General features: G+C 55.5%; 1 protein-coding gene across 1 annotated transcript in view; it reads right to left on the bottom strand.

Annotated features, from left to right (window-relative positions):
- Positions 1-1,672: 1,672 nt before the first annotated feature.
- RBM38 (RNA binding motif protein 38) overlaps positions 1,673-19,114 on the bottom strand; it is a 49,156-nt gene continuing 31,714 nt past the window's right edge. Inside the window, exon 4 of the mRNA XM_082359332.1 lies at positions 1,673-2,659. Coding sequence (XP_082215458.1) covers positions 2,590-2,659 — 70 coding nt within the window. The 3' untranslated portion in view covers positions 1,673-2,589. The remainder of the gene's footprint in view (positions 2,660-19,114) is intronic.

A 19,114-nucleotide genomic window follows, 5' to 3' on the forward strand; every position in this document is an offset into this window, starting at 1 on the left:
GGTGTACCACGTGATGCCTCACCTTTGCGGGGTTGCCAGAGAGGAGCCCTGGTCCTCCACTTTCCTGCCCTGAACTGACCCTGAGTCTCCCCACCCGCACTGCCAACTTCACTGAGCAGGAAACAGAAATGCCCAGGCCCCCGGCCAACAGGCCAAAGAAACACAAGCCTTTGGGGAGGGCAAGGAGCTGAGTGCCGAGGGCAGAGGGCCACCAGGCCCGGGGCTGTGTGGCTCTGGGTGACCCTGGAGAAAGGCAGACACCTGCCAGGCCCGGAGATGTGTCCCAGCCTTCCACTGGCGGGGGCAGGGCCACGAGTACTCCTGGGAAATAGTGAGATGTGCCGGCCACAGTCCCATCACTTGCTGGCTCCCACCCCGGGCTCCCACCCCGGGCTCCCCCCTTCCATCCCCTCCTTCCCCCTCCCACTGGGTCCCAAGGCGCCCGGCAGAGCAGAAGTGTCCTGGAAACAAAGCGTTGACAACGCGTTACCCCAACAGACCGCGATGCCCTATCTCGCTCCGGCTGCCAGTACACTTCATCACCTGGCCCCAAAAGTGAGCCGCCCAGACTTCGGAAGCTGTGCTTGGCGCCTTCCGAGGAAATAATAATTCCCGACTAACGGGCCAGCAAATTGACCGCGGCCAAGTGGAACTTAGGATCTGGCAACCTTCAAGTGACATCCAAGCAAGAGCCCTCATGGGCTCCCTGAGGGAATCTGCTCCCCCTCTGCCCGGCCCCGAGCCTCCCTGCCCCTCTCTGCAGCCAGTTGGTCACCAAGGAGAGACATCGCCACCCTTGATGTAGCAGTGCTGATGGACAAGAGCGGCCCATGTCCACGGACAGCCAGATGTTGGCAGATCCGAAATCGTCCCTGAGGCCGTGAGGGCAGCTGCCCGTGTAGGTCGGCTAATTGGCCGCAGGAAACCCAAGAGCTGGGCCACAGCCACACAGAGTGAGGAAATGGGGCCTGTGGGAGAGGAAAGCACATGTGTCACCAGCAGCTGCTGGGCCTCAGTTACGCAAAGTTAGCTGAGTGGGCTTCTCGCCCTCTGTGTTACATAACTCTTTCTCTGACCCTTCCGGAGGGAGGCTCGCACCTCAGTCCAACCTTGGAGTCACCTGGGAAATGCAGATGCCAGGGTCCACTCCAGAGATTCCAAGGCAACTGGTCTGGGGCATGGCCTGGGCATCAGGATTTTAAAAGCCCTTTGGATGACTCCAAAGGCAGCCAGGGTTAAGGACACAGGCTCCAGGTTCAGAGGCAGAGTCGTGGCCCACGGGCCTAAAGGCTGGACGCCACCCAACCGCAAGGATCACAGAGTCTTAGGTGTGAGCCGAGCCCTGGAGTTGTGCAGTCCACAACTTGTGCGACTGGACACAGCAGCCCTGACGGGGGCAGGGGAGAAACTGAGCATCCAACCCTCTTTGTTGATATATAACAACATGGAGGTTCTGCTGTTTGTCCAGGGAATTTGTACTCAGTACCTCCAACCCTCTAATGGTCTTGGGAGGGAGACAGAAAACAGACTCTCACAAGTGAATATATAACGACAAATTTGATAAATGCGTGTGATGCAAAAGACCAGTAAGGTAACTATGGGAGGAAAATAGTGGTCCCCCAACCTTGTCCAATCCCGATCCCCAGATTCTGTAAATTTGTTAGGTTACATGCCAAAGGGCAATTAAGGCTGCAGATGGAATTGAGGTTACTAAACAGTTGACCTTTTTTTGTTTCACATACCATACTAGATTTTTTCCCTTAATTTTAAACGTTAGGTACAGTTGGGATGTGTGACAATTTCATGTGCACGGACGGGAAGGTCTTAAAGCTGTGGAATCACTTAGGCAGGAAACAGAAATATATGAGAAATTAGAAAATGAGTGAAAACATCTAGGCAAATTAGAATGACCCACTTTTAAGGGAACAAGTTAAAGATTTTTTCAAGAAACTTCTACTCATTTTAGGGACTTCCCTGGTGGTGCAGTGGTTAACTCTCCGTGCTCCCAATGCAGGGGGCCCAGGTTCGATCCCTGGTCAGGGAACTAGATCCCACATGCATGCCACAACTGAGAGTTCTCATGCCGCAACTAACGAGCCTGCCTGCTGCAACTAAGGAGCCCGCCTGCCACAACTAAGGAGCCCACCGGCCACAACTAAGGAGCATGCCTGCCACAACCAAGACCTGGTGCAACCAAATAAATAAAATAAATATATTCTTTTAAATTTCTACTCATTTCATTTTCTATTTCAGGTTACATAGAGAAAATCTTTTAAAATTTTTTATTAATTTTTAATTGAGGTATAATTGACATACATTATATTCATTTCAGGTGTACAACATAAGGATTCAATATTTGTGTACATTGAGAAATGATCACCACAATAGCTAACATCCATCCTCATGCACAGTCATGAAATGTTTTCCTTTTTTTTTCTGCTGGTGAGGACTTCAAGTTAATCTACCCTCTCAGCAACTTTTAAATATGCAATATGGTATTATGAAGTATAGTCACCGCGCTGTACGTTACATCCCCATGATTTATTTATCTAAACAGCTGACCTTGGGAATTCCCTGGTGGTCCAGTGGTTAGGACTCCACGCTTTCACTGCCAAGGGCGCAGGTTCGATCCCTGGTCAGGGAACTGAGATCCCACAAGCTGCAAGGCACAGCCAAAAATAAATAAACTAATTAATTAAAAAATAAAAATAAACAGCTGAGCTTGAGATGAAGGAGTATCCTGGATTATCCAGGTCCAATGTAATCACAAAGAGCCTTAAAAGTGGAAGATAACATATACAGATATACAATGTTATATGTCAATCACACCTCAAGAGAAAAAGTGGAAGAGAACTGAAGGAGAGAATCAGAGAGACGGCAGAGGGGAAAGACTTGGCCTGCAGGCTGCTGGAGGTGGGGGCCAGGAGCCAAGCCTCTGAATTCTGCCAGCGATCCAAATGAGCGGGAAACAGGCGCTCCCCAGGGCCTCCAGAAAGGAGCGCAGCCTGCCACCACCTTGGGAGACCCCAAAACATCCAGCAGGTGGAGCCCACTGCGCTTCTGACCCACGCAAACTGCGCTAATAAAGGCTGTCGTTTTCGGCCACTACGTTTGTGGTGATGGGTTACAGCAGCAAATAGAAAAACTATACAGTAGGCGCCCCAAAGGAGCGTGGAGTCTAGTTTGGGGGTCAGAGAAGGTCTCCTGAAGAAGCAGCGCTTGGAGTGAGAGGGGAGACAGAGGGAACAGAAGCAGGAGGAAACCCGGTACAAGTGACTGGAGGGCAGACCCCTGGGGACGTCACCGCGCTCTGCGCCCCAGTTTCCTCCACTGTGAGATGGGACTATAAGAGCATTTCCTCGTTGTGAGGGTGAAGTGGGCCCGGGAGCCGTGCAGTGAAGGCTCTACAGTCAGACCAGAGCTGGGTTCAAACTCTACGTCTTCTGGCTACTCCTGGGCGACCTGGGCAGGCAGCAGACCCTCTCTGAGCCTCGCTTTCCCACCTGAAAGACGAGAGCGGGCCAGGCATGCTCAACCAGTCCTGGCTGCCCCGTCATCGTTGTTGGGAGACTGGGGCCCAGAGACGGGAAGGGGCTTGCTCGGGGTCGCACGGAGACCCGGTGGGTGACCCCCTTCCTCCCAGAGTCCAGATGGGGACAGAGCACCGGGTGCAGCCTTGCACGCCCCCCGCCAAGCCTCCGCTCTGATCAGCGCCACCCCCGCTCATTTGCAACGTTCGTTCAGTGTTGGCAGAACGAACCCAAGGTTTCCACACATACGTATCAGCAGCCTCGACAAAAACCAGCTGTAAGGTTTTAAAATAGCCTCCCGGGCTTCCAGAGATGCCAGGTCCCTGGCTGGGAAGGAAAACCCAATCCCCAAAGAGGGGTTACCGTCTTCAGAGAAGAGTAACAGCTTCCACGGGCCCGGGCCCAAAAGCTTGCCCAAGAGATGGGCTGAGCCTGAGCCCCTCAGAGAGGCACGGCTGGAGGGGAAGCGAGGGGGGTCCAGAAAGCCCCCCGAAGTGGGGCATCGTCTTCCCATAGTCAAGTCTCTTTCTCTCTTCCATCCTCTCCCCATCTCTCTCCTCTCTCAATACCTTATAATTAAAAGATCGGGCTGCTGAGGGACATTACCCCAACTCCACACCACGAGCTGGGTGATGGCAAGCAAGTGACTTCACCCCCTGTGCCTCAGTTTCCTCATCTGTCAGCTGGGGGCCCCGCCCCACTGGGTGGTCCTACGGGTCCACAGGACAGGGCAGTGAAGAGCTGACGGAGAGACCTGCCCGTCAGCAAGTGCCTGACAGCTGGCTTCTACCCCAGAGAAGGGCGACAATGGTGACAACCCCACTCCCCGACCCCTCTCCCCAGTCCTTCTCCCCTCTTCTGGCCCCCAGTCCTCTCCCTGCTCCCCTAGGGCTCCTGACCTGGCCCGGCAGGCTGAGGACAGCTGATGGAATCTCAGAGCTGGGGGTCGGTTTGGCCAAAGTCCACCTGCAGTGCAGCCCTGTTGCCCGGACGTGCCCCATCTCTGGCTTGAAGACGGAGCCGGGGCCGGGCACGCAGCCCACATCCCCCATCAACTCTCACAATAACTTGTGGGGGCTGCTTGGCTCACGGCTGCATCCCACCTCCTAGAATGGTGCGTGGTACATAGTAGGTGCTCAGTAAATATCTGCTGAGTGGCTGAAGTGGTACTCTCACTGTCCCCATCTTACAGGTGAGAAACAGGCTCCAAAAGGTCAGCTGGCACGTAGCAAAGTACAACCCTCAGAGGAGGAGGGAACCCAGGTTTGGAAGGGAAAGGTCCTGCCCAAGGTGCCGGAGGCAGAATGTGAAGCCAGTTCCACTGGCACCAAAGCCTGAATCTTAACCACCAAATGATACCCCGTTTTCCCATCTCTTCTAGCCAACTTCTGCACTCAGCTTCCTTGCAGGCCAAAGCCTGCCATGCGTGTGCTGTGTGGCCTTAGGTAACTCACACAACCTCTCTGAGCCTTGGTTTCTGCATTTATAAAACAGAAAACCAACGTCGCTGCACTCAGGCAGAATTTCCCTCAGCTCATTTTTCCTCTGGTTTCTCATCATCTAGCGGCCGGCTCCAGCGTGCAGTCATGCCAAATAAATCTTTGTTGATTAATTAACTGAAAGGACAAGTTTACTTTAGAGCACTGAAGTCTGCCCAGAACCTCTCTGGCTGGTTGTCTCTGTGAACATATTCCTTCTCTCTCCACTTTAAAGAAAGAGAAACTGCAAAAAGCAGGAGATGATTTAGGCGTGTGGTTTATGCAAGAAAGACGTGAGCTGTCGGCAGACCCCTCAGACCCTTGGAGAAAAGACCTTGCCCTACATCAAAATATAAGCCAATGCACATGAATCATCAGGCTTTCCATTAAAATAAAATGTCAAAGGACTAGATAGCACGTTCGCTGTGACCCCGCCCCAGAGGAGGATTCTGATGAAGACCAGCTCCTGGTTCTGATGGCGCGGGCTCGCTGTGTGCCCCCTCCACGCAAAGGCTCTTCATCCCTCCCACGTAGCGCTGTGCCAGGCTCTGGGAGACCCCAGTGAACAAGCCAAGCCCAGTCCCCTCCCTGAGGGACCTCAGAGCTCAGGATGGGGGGACCCAGAAGGTTCTGGGCAGAATCCCCGAGGTTCCCAGTGGGCACGTTCAAGCACTGGGTGGGTGGTTTCTGGAGATCACAGAGAACTTTGCAGAGAGGTGGGGAAACACACTTTTCCAGCAGAGTGTAACCCTAGGGCCGGTGTCAAGTGGCAGCCGTCAGGGGAGCCCCAAGCCCCTTGGAGGAGCCCCCAGATGGCAGCATCCGGTTCTCGTGCCTAGGAGGGGCTCTGGGCTCTCAGGACGTCCTGCCCCTCGGCCCTGGCCTCTGCCTCCAGGGCTCACCAGCTCTGCCCCTGCTGCTCGTCCAGCTGAGCCAATCCCGGCCCCCCGATGGGTGCCCCCCTCGCAGACAGCCTCACCCACAGCGCCCCGCCAGGCTGGCTAAAAGCAGGAGCTGCACACACTTGCTGGTCTCTGGTCCAAGGGAACAAACTCACTTGGACTTAAGGAGAACAGCTGGGAGAGTGCTTTTATCAGGGGCTCCATGTCCTGACCTGGCTCCCAGCTGCTTCCATGACTGGGGGCTGGGAGGTCACTTTTACAGGCGTTAAAGGCCTTTCCTGCTGATCGCGTGACCACAGCCCAGCCCAGGTCGCACACGCTCAGGCTGCCAGGGAGAAGGAGGGGACAGGGCCGAGGCAGGCACACGGGGTCCGCACGCTCAGAAAGGCCCCACGCTTGGTTTAATGCTGTGCTGCTGCCACCTTGAAAGTCTTGATACTGTTTGAACAAGGGGTTGCATATTTTCATTTTGCACTGGGCCCTTAATTCCATAACCAGTCCCAGGAGAGGGGCCCCATCACCCAGAGATTCCCAGACCTCACGAAAAGGCTTCGGAAATGGAAATCAGCAGGAACCACATCTTCGTGCCCACGCCAGGGGTCCGAGCCCCCACACTCTTGCATACGTTCATGGTCACACAGCTGTGCTCATGGCAGCTCATGGGGGCCCTACACGTTCAAACACACTCATGCGTGTTCACACGTGAACATCCGTGTCACCCCCAGCCACATGCTTTCTGCTCTGGGAGTGGCTCAGGAGACCTCAAAGTGCCACCCCAGCTCCCCTAGGCTATTGAGAAAGCAGGGAAGGCAGTGAAAAACTGGGGGGGGGGGTGCAGCATCGGGAACAGAGGGAGAGCCCCTGTCTCCCCCTATCTCCCAGGAAAGGAGGGATCCCCTCCGTCACCCCGCATCCCACTTAATCCTCAGACAGCTCTCTCCAGAGCCCCTCCACACACCTTATCCCGTTGAATTCCTGCAGCCACCCCTACGGTAGAGTTTGTATTATACCCATTTTAAGGGTGGCATGTAAAGGAATTATACTGCAATAAAGATGTTAAAAAAAAAAGAAGGATGGCAAAACTGAGGCTCCAAGAAGTGAAGCTGCTTTCTGGAACCAAGGCAGGCAGACTGGGGAGCTCCATGCCCCATAGTGGCTCCTGAGACGTGACAAGCCCCCGACCCCCCCCGTCACCCACAGTGGGCTTGCCCCTCCCTCTTCCCGTTCCCCACCTGCAGGATGCTTTCCCCCAGGTGCGGCTCAGGCTGGTTCATAGGGATGGGGTCCTCCCAGTTCAGCCAGCGCTCACGCCCCCTCCCCACTACAGGCACAGGCTGGGGACAGGTCAGTGCCCAAGGGTCCTCAGTTTTCTCTAGAGACCCTGTCCGCCTGACCTAGCCCCTTGGCCAGGCTTGCCCTTTGATACCACAGACCAGGCACCGGGAAGGAGCTGACTGGTGTAACTGGTGACCCACAGATCACACCCAACAGCAGAACAGCCCCGGGGGTGTGGGAGCAGGTGCGGGCGTGTGCACTTGGTGGGAGGCAGTTCATCCCTTTGGCTTAGTTTGGGGCTCCCGGGGCCACCGCAGGAGTTCCAGGGATCTTTCTGCACCTTGATTTATCTCAGATTCTAAATGGAGCTTTCCGAAGGTTCCATATGGAACATTCCAACGGTTCTAAACGGAGGCTCCTCTCCCGGGGATGCTGAACAGTCCCCCAGGGCTTCTTGAGGTGGGGCTCCCTGGACCGCGGGGACAGCGCTCTGCGGGGCCAGCTGGCTCCGTGCTCGAGGAGGAAGAGGTGACCCGGCAGGGCCGCTGCCGCCCGCCGCTCTGCAGGAGCTTGAGCCTGTCCAGGCACTGCGGCCCAGGCCTTATTTGGTAAGAAGAGCCCAAGCTGCCAGCCACTCGGGCTGCGAGCGGACGGGACACTGGGAGGCCCCTGAAGCGGCCCTGCGCCTGCCCGGCCTGGCAGCCCACGCCGGCCCACCTGGCCTCCTCACCCGGCCCCTGGGCCAGAGGCTGGCGGATCTGGAGGTGCGAGATGCCAGGGGTCGGGCCAAGGCTGGGGCAGCCTCCCTCGGATGCCTGTCCGGTGATGGGGGAGGGACGCCCTGGCTTTCGCCTGTATGTGGCCGAGCAGAGGCGGTGCGCTCGGGATGGGCCCGCAGGCCCCGGGGCTATTGTCTTAAGAGGGTGTTTGGCATTGGGCAGCGAGGCCTTGGATTCTTGTAAAAACCTGGCAGGGACATTGTTTGACAGCTTTGACAGTGTGCTGGAGTCTCCGCAGGGAGCCGAAAGCATGTGACACGTCAGCTGCCTGCCCGGTCCTGGCAGGCAAGAGGGAGGCGAGGCCGGGCCAGGCAACCACGTTCGGCAGGAGGCTGCCCAGCTCGGGGCGACCAGACAGGACGACTCCTTCTGGGACTCAGTTTCCTGATCTGTGTGTAGTGTGTGCAGTGGTGCCACTGAGGACACAGGGAGAGGGTGGGAGTGGAGGTGCATGTGAGGTCCCCGTGGGCAGGGCCGCCAGTCCCTGAGTCCCACTACGTGCAGCCACGGTGAAAGGACTGGTCCATCCTTTTTTTTTTCTTTTAATAAATTTATTTATTTATTTATGGCTGCGTTGGGTCTTCGTTGCTGCACGCGGGCTTTCTCTAGCTGCAGCGAGCGGGAGCTACTCTTCATTGCGGTGCTTGGGCTTCTCATTGCGGTGGCTTCTCTTGTTGTGGAGCACGGGCTCTAGGCGCGGGTTTCGGTAGTTGCAGCACACGGGCTCAGTAGTTGTGGCTCGTGGGCTCTAGAGCGCAGGCTCCGTAGTTGTGGCGCACGGGCTTAGGTGCTCCGAGGCATGTGGGATCTTCCCAGACCGGGGCTCGAACCCGTGTCCCCTGCATTGGCAGGCGGATTCTTAGCCACTGCGCCACCAGGGAAGTCCAGACTGGTCCATCTTTGTCCCCCCATCCGTGCCTCACAAACCCCAAGGAGCTGGGTGCCCCTCTCACCCCTGCGGACAGACGAGGAAACCGAGGCTCGGAGAAGGAAAGACATGTAAGACTCTGGGTTCTTTCTCCAGCCTGCTGGGGGCCTTCACAGGCCAACGTTCATTCATTCGTCCTCTTGACGAACGTGTCCTGAGCTCTGCTCTGGGCAAGGCATCGTCCTAGGGCCTCAGGCAGCAGCAGTGAACCATCTAAGAAACATTCTGTTCCCAAGAAGATAAATATCCGTTCAAATTTGGTAGAAAGGGAAGGGCTCTCTGTGCAGATGACTTTTAAACCAAGGGCCAAAGATGAGAAGAAGCCAGTCCCAGGAAGGGGGTAGGGGTGGGGGTGGGGGGCTGGTACTGCAAGCAAAGAAAACAGCACATGCAAAGGCCCTGAGGCAGGGAGAGGGCAGGTTAGGTCTAGGCCAGCCAGGAGACCAGCATGACTAGAGCAGAGTCAGCAGAGAAGAGCAGGAGATGCAGCCAGAGGTCACAGGGGCAGATCACAGGAGCTTCAAAGGTCCATGGTTTTATTCTAAGAGTGCTGGGAAGCTGGGTTTTAAGCAGACATCTAATAATATAATCAGACATGCTCTCCTGTATCAGATGTCCACACTCTGCTAAATGCTGTATGTTTGTTTTCTCATTTGATTCCTCGGCATCCCTGTGAGGAGAGTGGAATCTTATCCCCATTTTACAAACGAGGCCACTGAGGCTCCAAGAGCTGAAATGACTTGCCCAAGTGATTGTTATGGGATGGGACAGGGATTCCTCACTCAGCTCTGCCTGATGCCAAAGCCAGGCCCAGTACAGAACCCCGCAGGCAGCAGGGCCAGAGGGGCACAGAGCAGTGTACTCGGGGTAGCTGACCCTGTCTCCTTCCCACGTGCTATCCAGCCCACCGCGCCACCACACAGGGTGGGTCACCAGGACCTTCCTGGTTTTAGCCCTGAAAGTCCTGCTTCCTGGGAAACCCCTCTGTCCTGGGCAGACCAGGACGGTTGGTCACTCACCCTGCAGGTGGCCCAGCCAAGGCCTCCAGGCACCACCAGGAGCTCAGAGAGGGAGGAGCGGACCGCAAATCCTCCCCACCTGCACGCCTGACCCCACGCCCACCTCCGCCCAGGCCAGGAAGGGCCGTGGAGAGGAAAGCAAATAGCAACCCGTGTGTGGCTGCCTCAGCCTCCCCCTGGCGCCAGGGCAACGCCACCTGCTCCTGGACAGCCAGCGACAGCAGAACAAAGGGAGGGCGGGGCTGCCGCCGGGGAAGCGGCCGGCAGGAGCAGGCCTGGGAACTGGCCAAGCGGGGAGAGCTCGTCCCCCAGGCAAAGACCCAGAGTCACACAGGCCTGCCTTTGAATCCAGAGGCTCTGTGATCTTGAGCATCTTCTAGGCCTCAGTCGCCTCATCTATAAAATGGGAGAGGGACAATAGCCAGAGGTTTGCTGGATGCCAGGCCCTGTGTTAAGAGCTGTGCCAATTATCACTCCTGGAAGGCTTGGGGCACCCTTGGAAGGAAGGGCTGTGAACTCTGTGCAGACAAGGAGCAAAGCCCAGAGAGGGTGAGACAGCCACCCTGGGTCACACAGCTGGTAACTGTACAGCAAGGATTTGCGCCTAGAACCGTCTGCTTCAGACCCTCACCCAGTGCAGGAGGCGGCACTCCACAGGGGTGGAGTGCAAGGGCTCTGGGGAATCCCTCCCTGTAGATCCCTGTGACCCTGGGCAAGTGGCTGCACCTGTCTGGGCCTGTTTTCCACCTACAAAGTAGGGATAACAATAGCACCCACCTCCTAGGGCTGGTCATTTATACCACAAATTTGTATTAGGCATCTACACTATGCCAGACACTGTTCTAGATGTTGAAGGTACAGCAGAGAACAAAACAGACAAAAATCCCTGCCTAGAGCTTATATTCTGGGTGGGGGGGACACAAACAAATATATATATATATATATATATATATATATATATATATGTCGGGGGAGGAATAGAGAGTGAAAGGGCGTCCCCTTTGAAGAGGGAGCACAGCAGGCTGTTCAAGGAGGGGGACACTTGAGCAGAGCCTGAATGAAGTGAAGGAGCAAGTCGTGCAGATATTGGGCAGATACTCTGGGGAGGGCATTTTGGTCTGCGGGAACAGCCAGTGCAAAGGCCCTGCGGCAGGCTCAGGTCTGGAGTGGCTGCAGCAGAGTGAAGCAGGAGGTGGGGAAGGAGAGGCAGGCAGGGCTCCGGCTGTGCAGGGGCTGAGGAGCCGCTGCAAGGTTTCAAGCAGAGCGAGGGCAGAACCACACTTGACTTTTTAAAGGATCTGTCTCACTGCCTGTGGGCAACCAAGAGGAGGCAATCTTGCAGACAAGAGGTGATGGGGCTTGGCCCAGTGTGGGAGCAGGCGAGGTGGGGAGAAGGTCAGATTCTGGAGATGTTTTCCAGAGTCAGTAGCGTTCACTGCTGGACGGGGTGCAGCGGGAGACAGGGGATGGGGCATAAGGGGGGAGGGATCAAAGACGACTTCAGGATTATGGTGAGGACTCAGTGAGCTAATACGTAAGGAGTTCTTAGCACAGTGCCCTGCATGCAGTAACTGCTCAGTGACCGTGAGCTCTTGTCGTCAGTATTAACCGTGACGCTTTCTCCTCTAAGCTGCACCTCACCCTGTAAAGCCTCTCTAATGAGCAGGCAAGGTAAGAACTGGTGCACTGGTCTGATGAAGGGGGAGAGGAATAGTTGGGGAAGGGAGAGCCAACACCCAGAGCAGCCCAGACACCCTCCCCATACGGAAACCCTCAAACCAACGTGGCAATGGCAGAGGGTTGCACTGAGATGCTTCCTGGCCTTGACTTGGCGGGAGGGAGAAGGAGGGAAGAAGAGAGAGGAGGAAGGGAAGGGGAGGCCAATGGTCCCAGAGACTCGAGAACTGGCCACTGGGATTTCCCTGGCAGTCCAGTGGTTAGGACTCTGCGCTTTCACTGCTGAGGGCGCGGGTTTGATCCCTGGTCGGGGAACTAAGATCCCGCATGCCACGTGGCACAGCTGAAAAAAAAAAAAAGAACTGGCCACCTAGACACAGAGGACTGAGGAGCCAGGAGGGAAGGGGCCGGCAAGACCTCCACCATCCAGGGCCATCTCGTCAGGGAGGACCAAGAAGGGCCCTTAGCTTTGGGTTCCAAACTTCAGACTTTCAGGGGTCACCTCTATGACTGACCATCTCCATCTGATCTATCATTCGCTTCACATTTTTATTTAGAATGACTCACCTTTTAGTTTTACTTAAGTTTATCTTAAAAGGAAATTCTCTGTCACCAATGTAAACAGAAAACCAGTACCACTTGCCACTCATAGAAGATAACTCTGAAAGTGAGCACGGTGAAGACAAATCATGTTATTAAAATACTGTTGCCTGCCCATGGCTCTGAGCCTGAGGCCTACTAAAGAGGGGGTCAGGCAGGGGGTGGCCGGCCGTCAAGACACGGGAGCACCAAGCTGAACTGAGAAGGACAGAAAAATTGTTGCAAAGGGATGGCCTTCTCGCCCGTGCCCCACGTCTGCCCCACGCACAGCATCCCGTGGCCATGGCAGCCTGGGCCCCATATTTTCAACAAACTCACATGGGCCAACCCTGCTCTTTAGAGATGGGGAGGGGAGACCCCAGGAGCAGGGGCCGCTGCCCCCTGAGAGTTCGCAGCACGTCAACACTCACACCAGCCTCGGACATGCCACGGGGACGTGTCCCCTCCTACCCCCTTCTCGGGAGGCAGAGGATCCAAGCTCCGGCCTGCACCAAGAGCATCTCCAAAATGTCACGCCCTCCTTGAAGACGCAGGTGCCTGAAGCTGTCACTATCCTTCCAGCCGCGAGGCCACCGGCATTTCTGCCCGAGCGGGAGACACGAGGGTTCTGGGCATCGGTTCAACTGCTCAACCCCCATCAAGGCGGCATGAAGGGCGTTGGCTTGATTCCTTGGACAAACACAGAGCGTGTGTGCCGGCTGGGTCTGTGGCCTGGGCCGGGCCCACCAACACCGGCCACCAACAGCAGGTCTCCGGGGTAGCGGCTCACCCACATTCCAGAACCACAGGCCGGGGCACGCCTGTCGGGCAGCAGGCATGCATTTACCACCAGGAGGAAGCAGAAAGAAGCTCTTTTGCCTCTGGTCGCATCCTGGTGACAGCGTACACACACATAGCTGCAGCACCGTCTCTTTGGTGGACAACTCTCCTTTCACAGTACAGAGCGATAGTAGTGTGGGGTGAGGACGCCCCCCAAGTTTCCGGTGGGGCAGCCTGGGTTCAAACCTCAGCTCTGCCACTTACCACCTGCGTGACCACGGTGGGAGGGCTGGACTCCAGGGGCCTCCAGGTCCTCATCTCTGAAATGAGGGCTCAGAAAACACACACCTTGCCGAGCAGCTGTAAGGTTAAAGAGGTAATACATGTTCAGCCTTTCAAGTACTGTGAGTACTCCACAGAAGTTAGCACAGGGCATCTGGGGGTTTTGGCTTTTGTGTTTTTCCATGTCCCACTATTAAATAAGGCCACACTTTGCCAAAAGACAAAATGCTGGGTGAGAGGGTATGTGCAGTTTCTCAGTGCTTATTTCATGCAGACAGATCGGTCTTCAAAATCTGAATCTGGGGACTTCCCTGGCGGTCCAGTGGTTAAGACTTCGCGCTTCCAATGCAGGGGGCACGGGTTTAACCCCTGGTTGGGGAACTAAGATCCCACATGTCATGCCGCGGCGCAGCCATAAAAGAAAGAAAAAAAAATCGGAATCCATTTATAGCAAAGCTGATGTGTTGCTTTCCCCACATCCCTGCCAGCACTGGGCTTTATCATTTTAAAATTGTTTTCTAGTTGAATCAGCATGTAGTGGGGCTTTTGTTTGCATTTCTTTCTTTGCCTGCAAGGCTGTGCCTTCTTCCATGTAACAGCTGTGTATATTTTCTCGGGGATAAATGATTTGTTCACCCCGTTTGAACGTTTCTTGGGTGGTTTCTGTGACATCCTTTGGCGGGTCCACGTGGGAAATGTCTTCTGAGCAGGAAGGGAGATGGGAGAGGTTGCAGCCTGAGAAGGCGGTGAGAGCCTCCTCCCCCAGCCACCCCATCTCCTGCCTTCCCTTCACCTGAGTGTCTTCAGAGCTTCCCCGACCGAGGAACTCCTTCCCTGGGATGGGATTGCAGGCACCCGGGCTGGAGAGGAAGCAAGGAGGGACCAGAGGAACTGATTGCATTCTCGGAGCAACAAGCCAGCCCACTGAGGCAGGAGTGTAACAGGCACCATTCCTGCCCCAGCGACCACCCCTGCTCACCCCCAGCCCTCCCGGAGTCCCTGAGTATCAGGAGACTTTCCTTCCAAACTAAGGACATGAGAATAAATTTCTCCAAGTTATGATATTGGGATGACTATATCTCTTTGTTCCTTAATCACTCAGGCTTCCAGGCGCTGTATTAACAAGATGCCCAGAACCCCCTTCTCGGGCCCTCCCACACCTTGAAGGGTCCAGGGAACCCAAGGTCGTCTTCAACCCACAGGTGGGCGTGAGGCCTGTTCCCCACTAAACTTCACTGCTGTCATGGCATCTTACCACCACATGGGGTCGCTGTTGAAGACGGCTCTCCAAGAGTCCTGTGGACACTTCTCCACTTTGCAATGATACCCGAGCTGGTTGGGCCCTGGCCTGGGTCTCGGAGGTCAGCCACACTTGGGACTCGAGTTTACAGCTCTTGTGGGTCACTCTTAAACACTCAGATTAGAATGGGGAGTCACCTCCCCATCCTGTGTCCCAATACCCAGCACCTCACTGACTGTACAGGAGCCTCCTTGGGGGACCAGATGGTAGCATTGCCCCTACTTTGACAGAGAAGAAACTGGAGCCCCAAAAGAGTAATTTTTCCAAAGTCACCTGGCCAGTTAGTACCCAATTCAAGCTGAAATCCAGTCTCCGGACTCCCCGTCCTGTGCTCTCAGCACCTTTGCATTTAGAGGCTGCCAGTGAAACTCCTTCTTCTTGGCCCATGAGACACTGCAGGATGTGACCCCCGCCTTCCTTCCTGGCTTCATCTCACTTCCTCACCCAGATTCAAAATCCTTTCCCACCTGCCTTTGCACCCGTCTCCCTCTCCCTACAGCTCTCCCCCAGATCTTCCAGGGAGGACCCTCATCATGCAAGCCTCTGCTCACCTCCTCCCACAAGCCGTTCTCCCCTTCCCTCTCGGGGGTCCCCATCACGCTCCTTCTCAATAAGGGCACTTGCCACCATCAGACGTCATCCTGTCCTATCCGCTCTACCTTCAGAATATACCTCGAGTCCCAGCCACCTCCTCTCCTCCGCTGTCCTCGTGGTCAAAACTACGTCCTCCAAGCTCAGCACCATTGACACTTGGGGCCGGGCCTTTCTCTGTTGTGGAGCCGGCCGGCCTGGGCTATGTGGCAGCTTCCCTGGCCTCTTCCCCCTAGATTCCAGGAGGATCCCCTCCCCAGCTCTGACAACCGAAAGTGCCTCCGGGCATTGCCCGACGTCCCCCCAGTGGAAAACCGCTGCTCTAGACTATGGCAAAACCGGTCTCTCGGATCCTAGAAATGGATCTGGTCCACCCGCATGACCGCAGGGGTAGCGGCGGGGAGAGCCCACCAGGAAGCCAGAGGAGGCCCCATCCCGGGCCTCGGGGCCTGAGCGTCCCCCCCTACACCCCCTGCCCCACAGGCTCCTGGGGTTCTTGGGAAGCCGCGTGGAAACCCCTCTGTAGGGCCGGAAGCAGCCTCAGGTCCGACCACGCCCAGCCGGGGAAGGCAGGCCGGGGTCTAATTATAGAAGGCAGGCTGTGAGAGGTCCTCTCCGGGAAGAGGAAGTGGCGCTCTGATTAACCCCCGGGTTGGTTCACCCCACATTGAGACAGTCCCCACGGGGAGAGGAAGTGTGGTGAAATGAATTCAGCCTCGGGGCCGGGGCAGCACGGACAAGCCAGGCGGCTCTGGCTCATGGCCGCAGGGATGGCAGGGAACCGGCTCTGTAGCCCAGGGGCCAGGTCCGCTGAGGAAGCCTTCAACTCTCTGGACCCTGGTTTTAAAAGAAAGGGGGCTGGACCAGATTCGATCTTCAAAGTGGGTCTCTTGTTTCAGGGCACGGGCTCCCAAGTCAGGAGCTGTCTGAGCCTCAGTGTCCCCATCTGCAGAATGGGGTTGCCGGGAACCGCGCCTTTCACAGAGTCTTTGGAGGATGCACTGAGGTGGTCTGTGCTGCGGGCCAGCCTGGGCCAGGGCCTGGCACGGGACGGGGGCTCGGTTAGGTGTTCCACGTTGTCAGAACATCAGCACGATTAGTGGGGTCCAGTCAAAATGAAAATGCGGGCCCCTCGTGCAAAAGTTACTAAGAATTCCAAGACGGAGACAGCAGAGCATTAAGCCTGGCGTGGGGCCCTTCTGAGCCCTGTGTGGCTGCCAGGGCTGCAGGCGCATGAGCTGGGGCAGATGCAGGGGTCGGGGAGGGGGTGGGGAACGGCTCCTTAAAAGGATGGATCCCTCTCCGCCAACGTCACGAGGGGACCTCAACGTGTAGTTGATTGGAACGCACAGAATCAGAGCTCTGCACGCTGTAGGAGACTGTTCGCGTGCAAGCTGTTTAAACGGTGCACACAGAGCAATACGGAAAATTGACCGTCACCATAAACATGGAGGTAGAAACCTGGGCCTGAGGCTGCACTCCCACCCCCACTGAGGTCGGCTGTGGGGGGAGGGTGATGGGAGTTACAGCAAAGCTGAGCTGTATCTGTAACATTTTATTTCTTTAAAAGAAAAAGGATTAGTGACAAATGTGACAAAATCTTCATGTCTCATTGTGTCATGTTTAATTCTGGGTAGTGGTAGTAGGGGCTTATTCTTCTCTGAATATTTTCATTTTTAAAAGGTAGATTTCACCACTTTAAAAAGCTTGAAAGCATTGGGTGAAGAAAGAGCTGGCTTTGGCTGAGGTCCTGGGAGTAAGGTGTCTGGGAGACACACAAGTGTTAATTGAGCACCTACTACATGCCTGGTCCAGGGCTGGGTTCTAGGGAAATAAAAATGAGCATTTTCCTTCCAGGAACCCAGAGGTCAACACGGGGTGCCGGCCTGTCCTGTGTGGGGACCCACATGAAGTGATCCCTAACTCCAGCATGGGGCTGCCACTTGGCTATTTTCGCAGGAAAGCAGGATCTGGGGCGTTTTTTCCCTCTTGCAGAAGGATGCCAGGAGCCTTGCAGGAGTCAGCTGGCAGGCACCAAGGGCTGTGTGTTGGGGTGGCAGGGGCAGAGGGAAGGTGGAACAGAGGAACATCAATAGGCATGGTCATGGGTGCAGGGAAGTGCCCGGGGCCGCCCCAAACACTGCTGAAACCCTTAGATGAACAATAGGAGAGTCACGAATTGTCAGCAGCCTCTGCTGGGAAGCCTCAGGGTCTGCAGCCTCAGGCATGGAAGTACCTCAGCTGGAACTAGAGCCTGCTCCAGGGCATCAGCAGCCTCTTTGTCAGTAATGGGCAGAGGACTAGACACCAGGCTCCCCCAGCCCAGGGCTTTATCCTGAAGGTGCCTCGGCTGGCGGTCCCCTCGGGGTCAGGAGCACAGGCAGTTCCTCTGTCCCAGGGCTGCTCTCTGGTCATTTCTGTCTCCTTTGTTTGTTTTAACTTTTTAATTTTGAAATAATTTTAGACTTAGAGAAAAGGTGCAAAGATAGTCCCCACGTCCCCTTCACCTTGCTTCCCCTAATATTAATCTCTTACATAATAGTACAATGATCCAAACTAAGAAATTCACTTTGATGCAGTACCATTAACTAAACTGCAGACTTTATTCGGATTTTCCCCCAGTGTCCTTTCTCTGTTCCGGGTCCTACATTGAATTTAGTCATCTCGTCTCCTTCGTCTCCTGCAGGCCCAGGGATGGTCCTCGCTCTTTCCTTGTCCTTCCTGATCTTGCTGGATTTGCAGAGTATCAGTCAGGTGTTTTGTAGATTGTACTTCAATTTGGGTTTCTCTGATGTCCTCTCATGTTTTCAAATGAGACATAATTCATGTTCCATAAAATGCAACCTTGTAAAGCGTACAATTACGTGGCTTTTCATATACACAGAGTTGTGCAACCGTCACCATGATCTAATTCCAGAACCTTCCCATCACGCCAGAAGGAAGCCCAGGGCCCCCATATCCCTTTTTGTTCACTGCGCAGCACTTTCTCTTGTCCCCTCCCTCTTGCCCCGGCTCCAGTTCTCTCCGGGACGCTGGTCCTGTTTTCTTTCGGTTTCTCTTTGTGTCTCTACCTCTGAGCTGCTCTGTCTCTCTCTCTCACATTCGTTTCTATTTCTGTGTTTCTCTACATCAGTCTCTCCCTGTCCCTCTCTCCATCTGACTCTCTCCCTCTATTTTCTCCCTTCTCGTTCTGTTTTGCTCTATGTAGTGTGTGCATCTTGCTCCCTCTTTCATTCTAAAGGAGACACCGGCAAAACCCAAGAGGAATGATAAGGCATCCACAGAGCTCTGGAGACAGACGGGGTGAGGATAGGAAATATCTAAGGGCTGCAGCTAGACAGGGACCTCTCTGAGGAGGTGACGAAGCAGCCAGCCCTGGAAGAGCTGCTGGGAGAGGGCCAGGCAGGAGGGCAGCAGGAGCAAAGGCCCTGGGGCAGGAGAGAACTCCAGGGCCAAGCTAGGGAGAGGCAGGGGACAGAGACAGGGGCCTCCCTGCGCCCAGGCTCGCTTAGAGGGAGCCCTGAATTCCTCCCCAGGTCAGGCCCCCAGGCAGGAGCCCCAGCCAGCCCGGGGCGAGGCTTGTGGAGAATAAGTCATGGCTGAACCTCTGAGAATTTTCCAGGACCAGGCCACATGCTCAGCCCTGGGGACCCTGAGCTGGGTACAACCCACCTCTGCAGGAACCTGCAGCAGAAAAGCACAACCCAGGCTCAGAAGGAGTCTGTGTGTTGATTTATTCCATTATTTATTCCAGAAACACTGATTAAGTGCCTGCTGTATACCAGGACCACAAACAGGCATGGGCAGCGCCCTGACCTCACGGGCTCAGAGTCTAGAAAGAGAAGCAGCCCACCTACTCACCCCGACCGTGCTGGGGAGAAAGGCTGAAGCTCAGACGGCCATTTATTCATCCAGCAGCTATCGGGGCCCACTGCATATGGTGGACAAACCCAGATGACCCTCAAGGGGATGGCCCCTGTTCACAGCACAGTTT

This window comes from Balaenoptera borealis (assembly GCF_965194805.1).
Source record: "Balaenoptera borealis genome assembly, chromosome: 16".
NCBI lineage: Eukaryota > Metazoa > Chordata > Mammalia > Artiodactyla > Balaenopteridae > Balaenoptera > Balaenoptera borealis.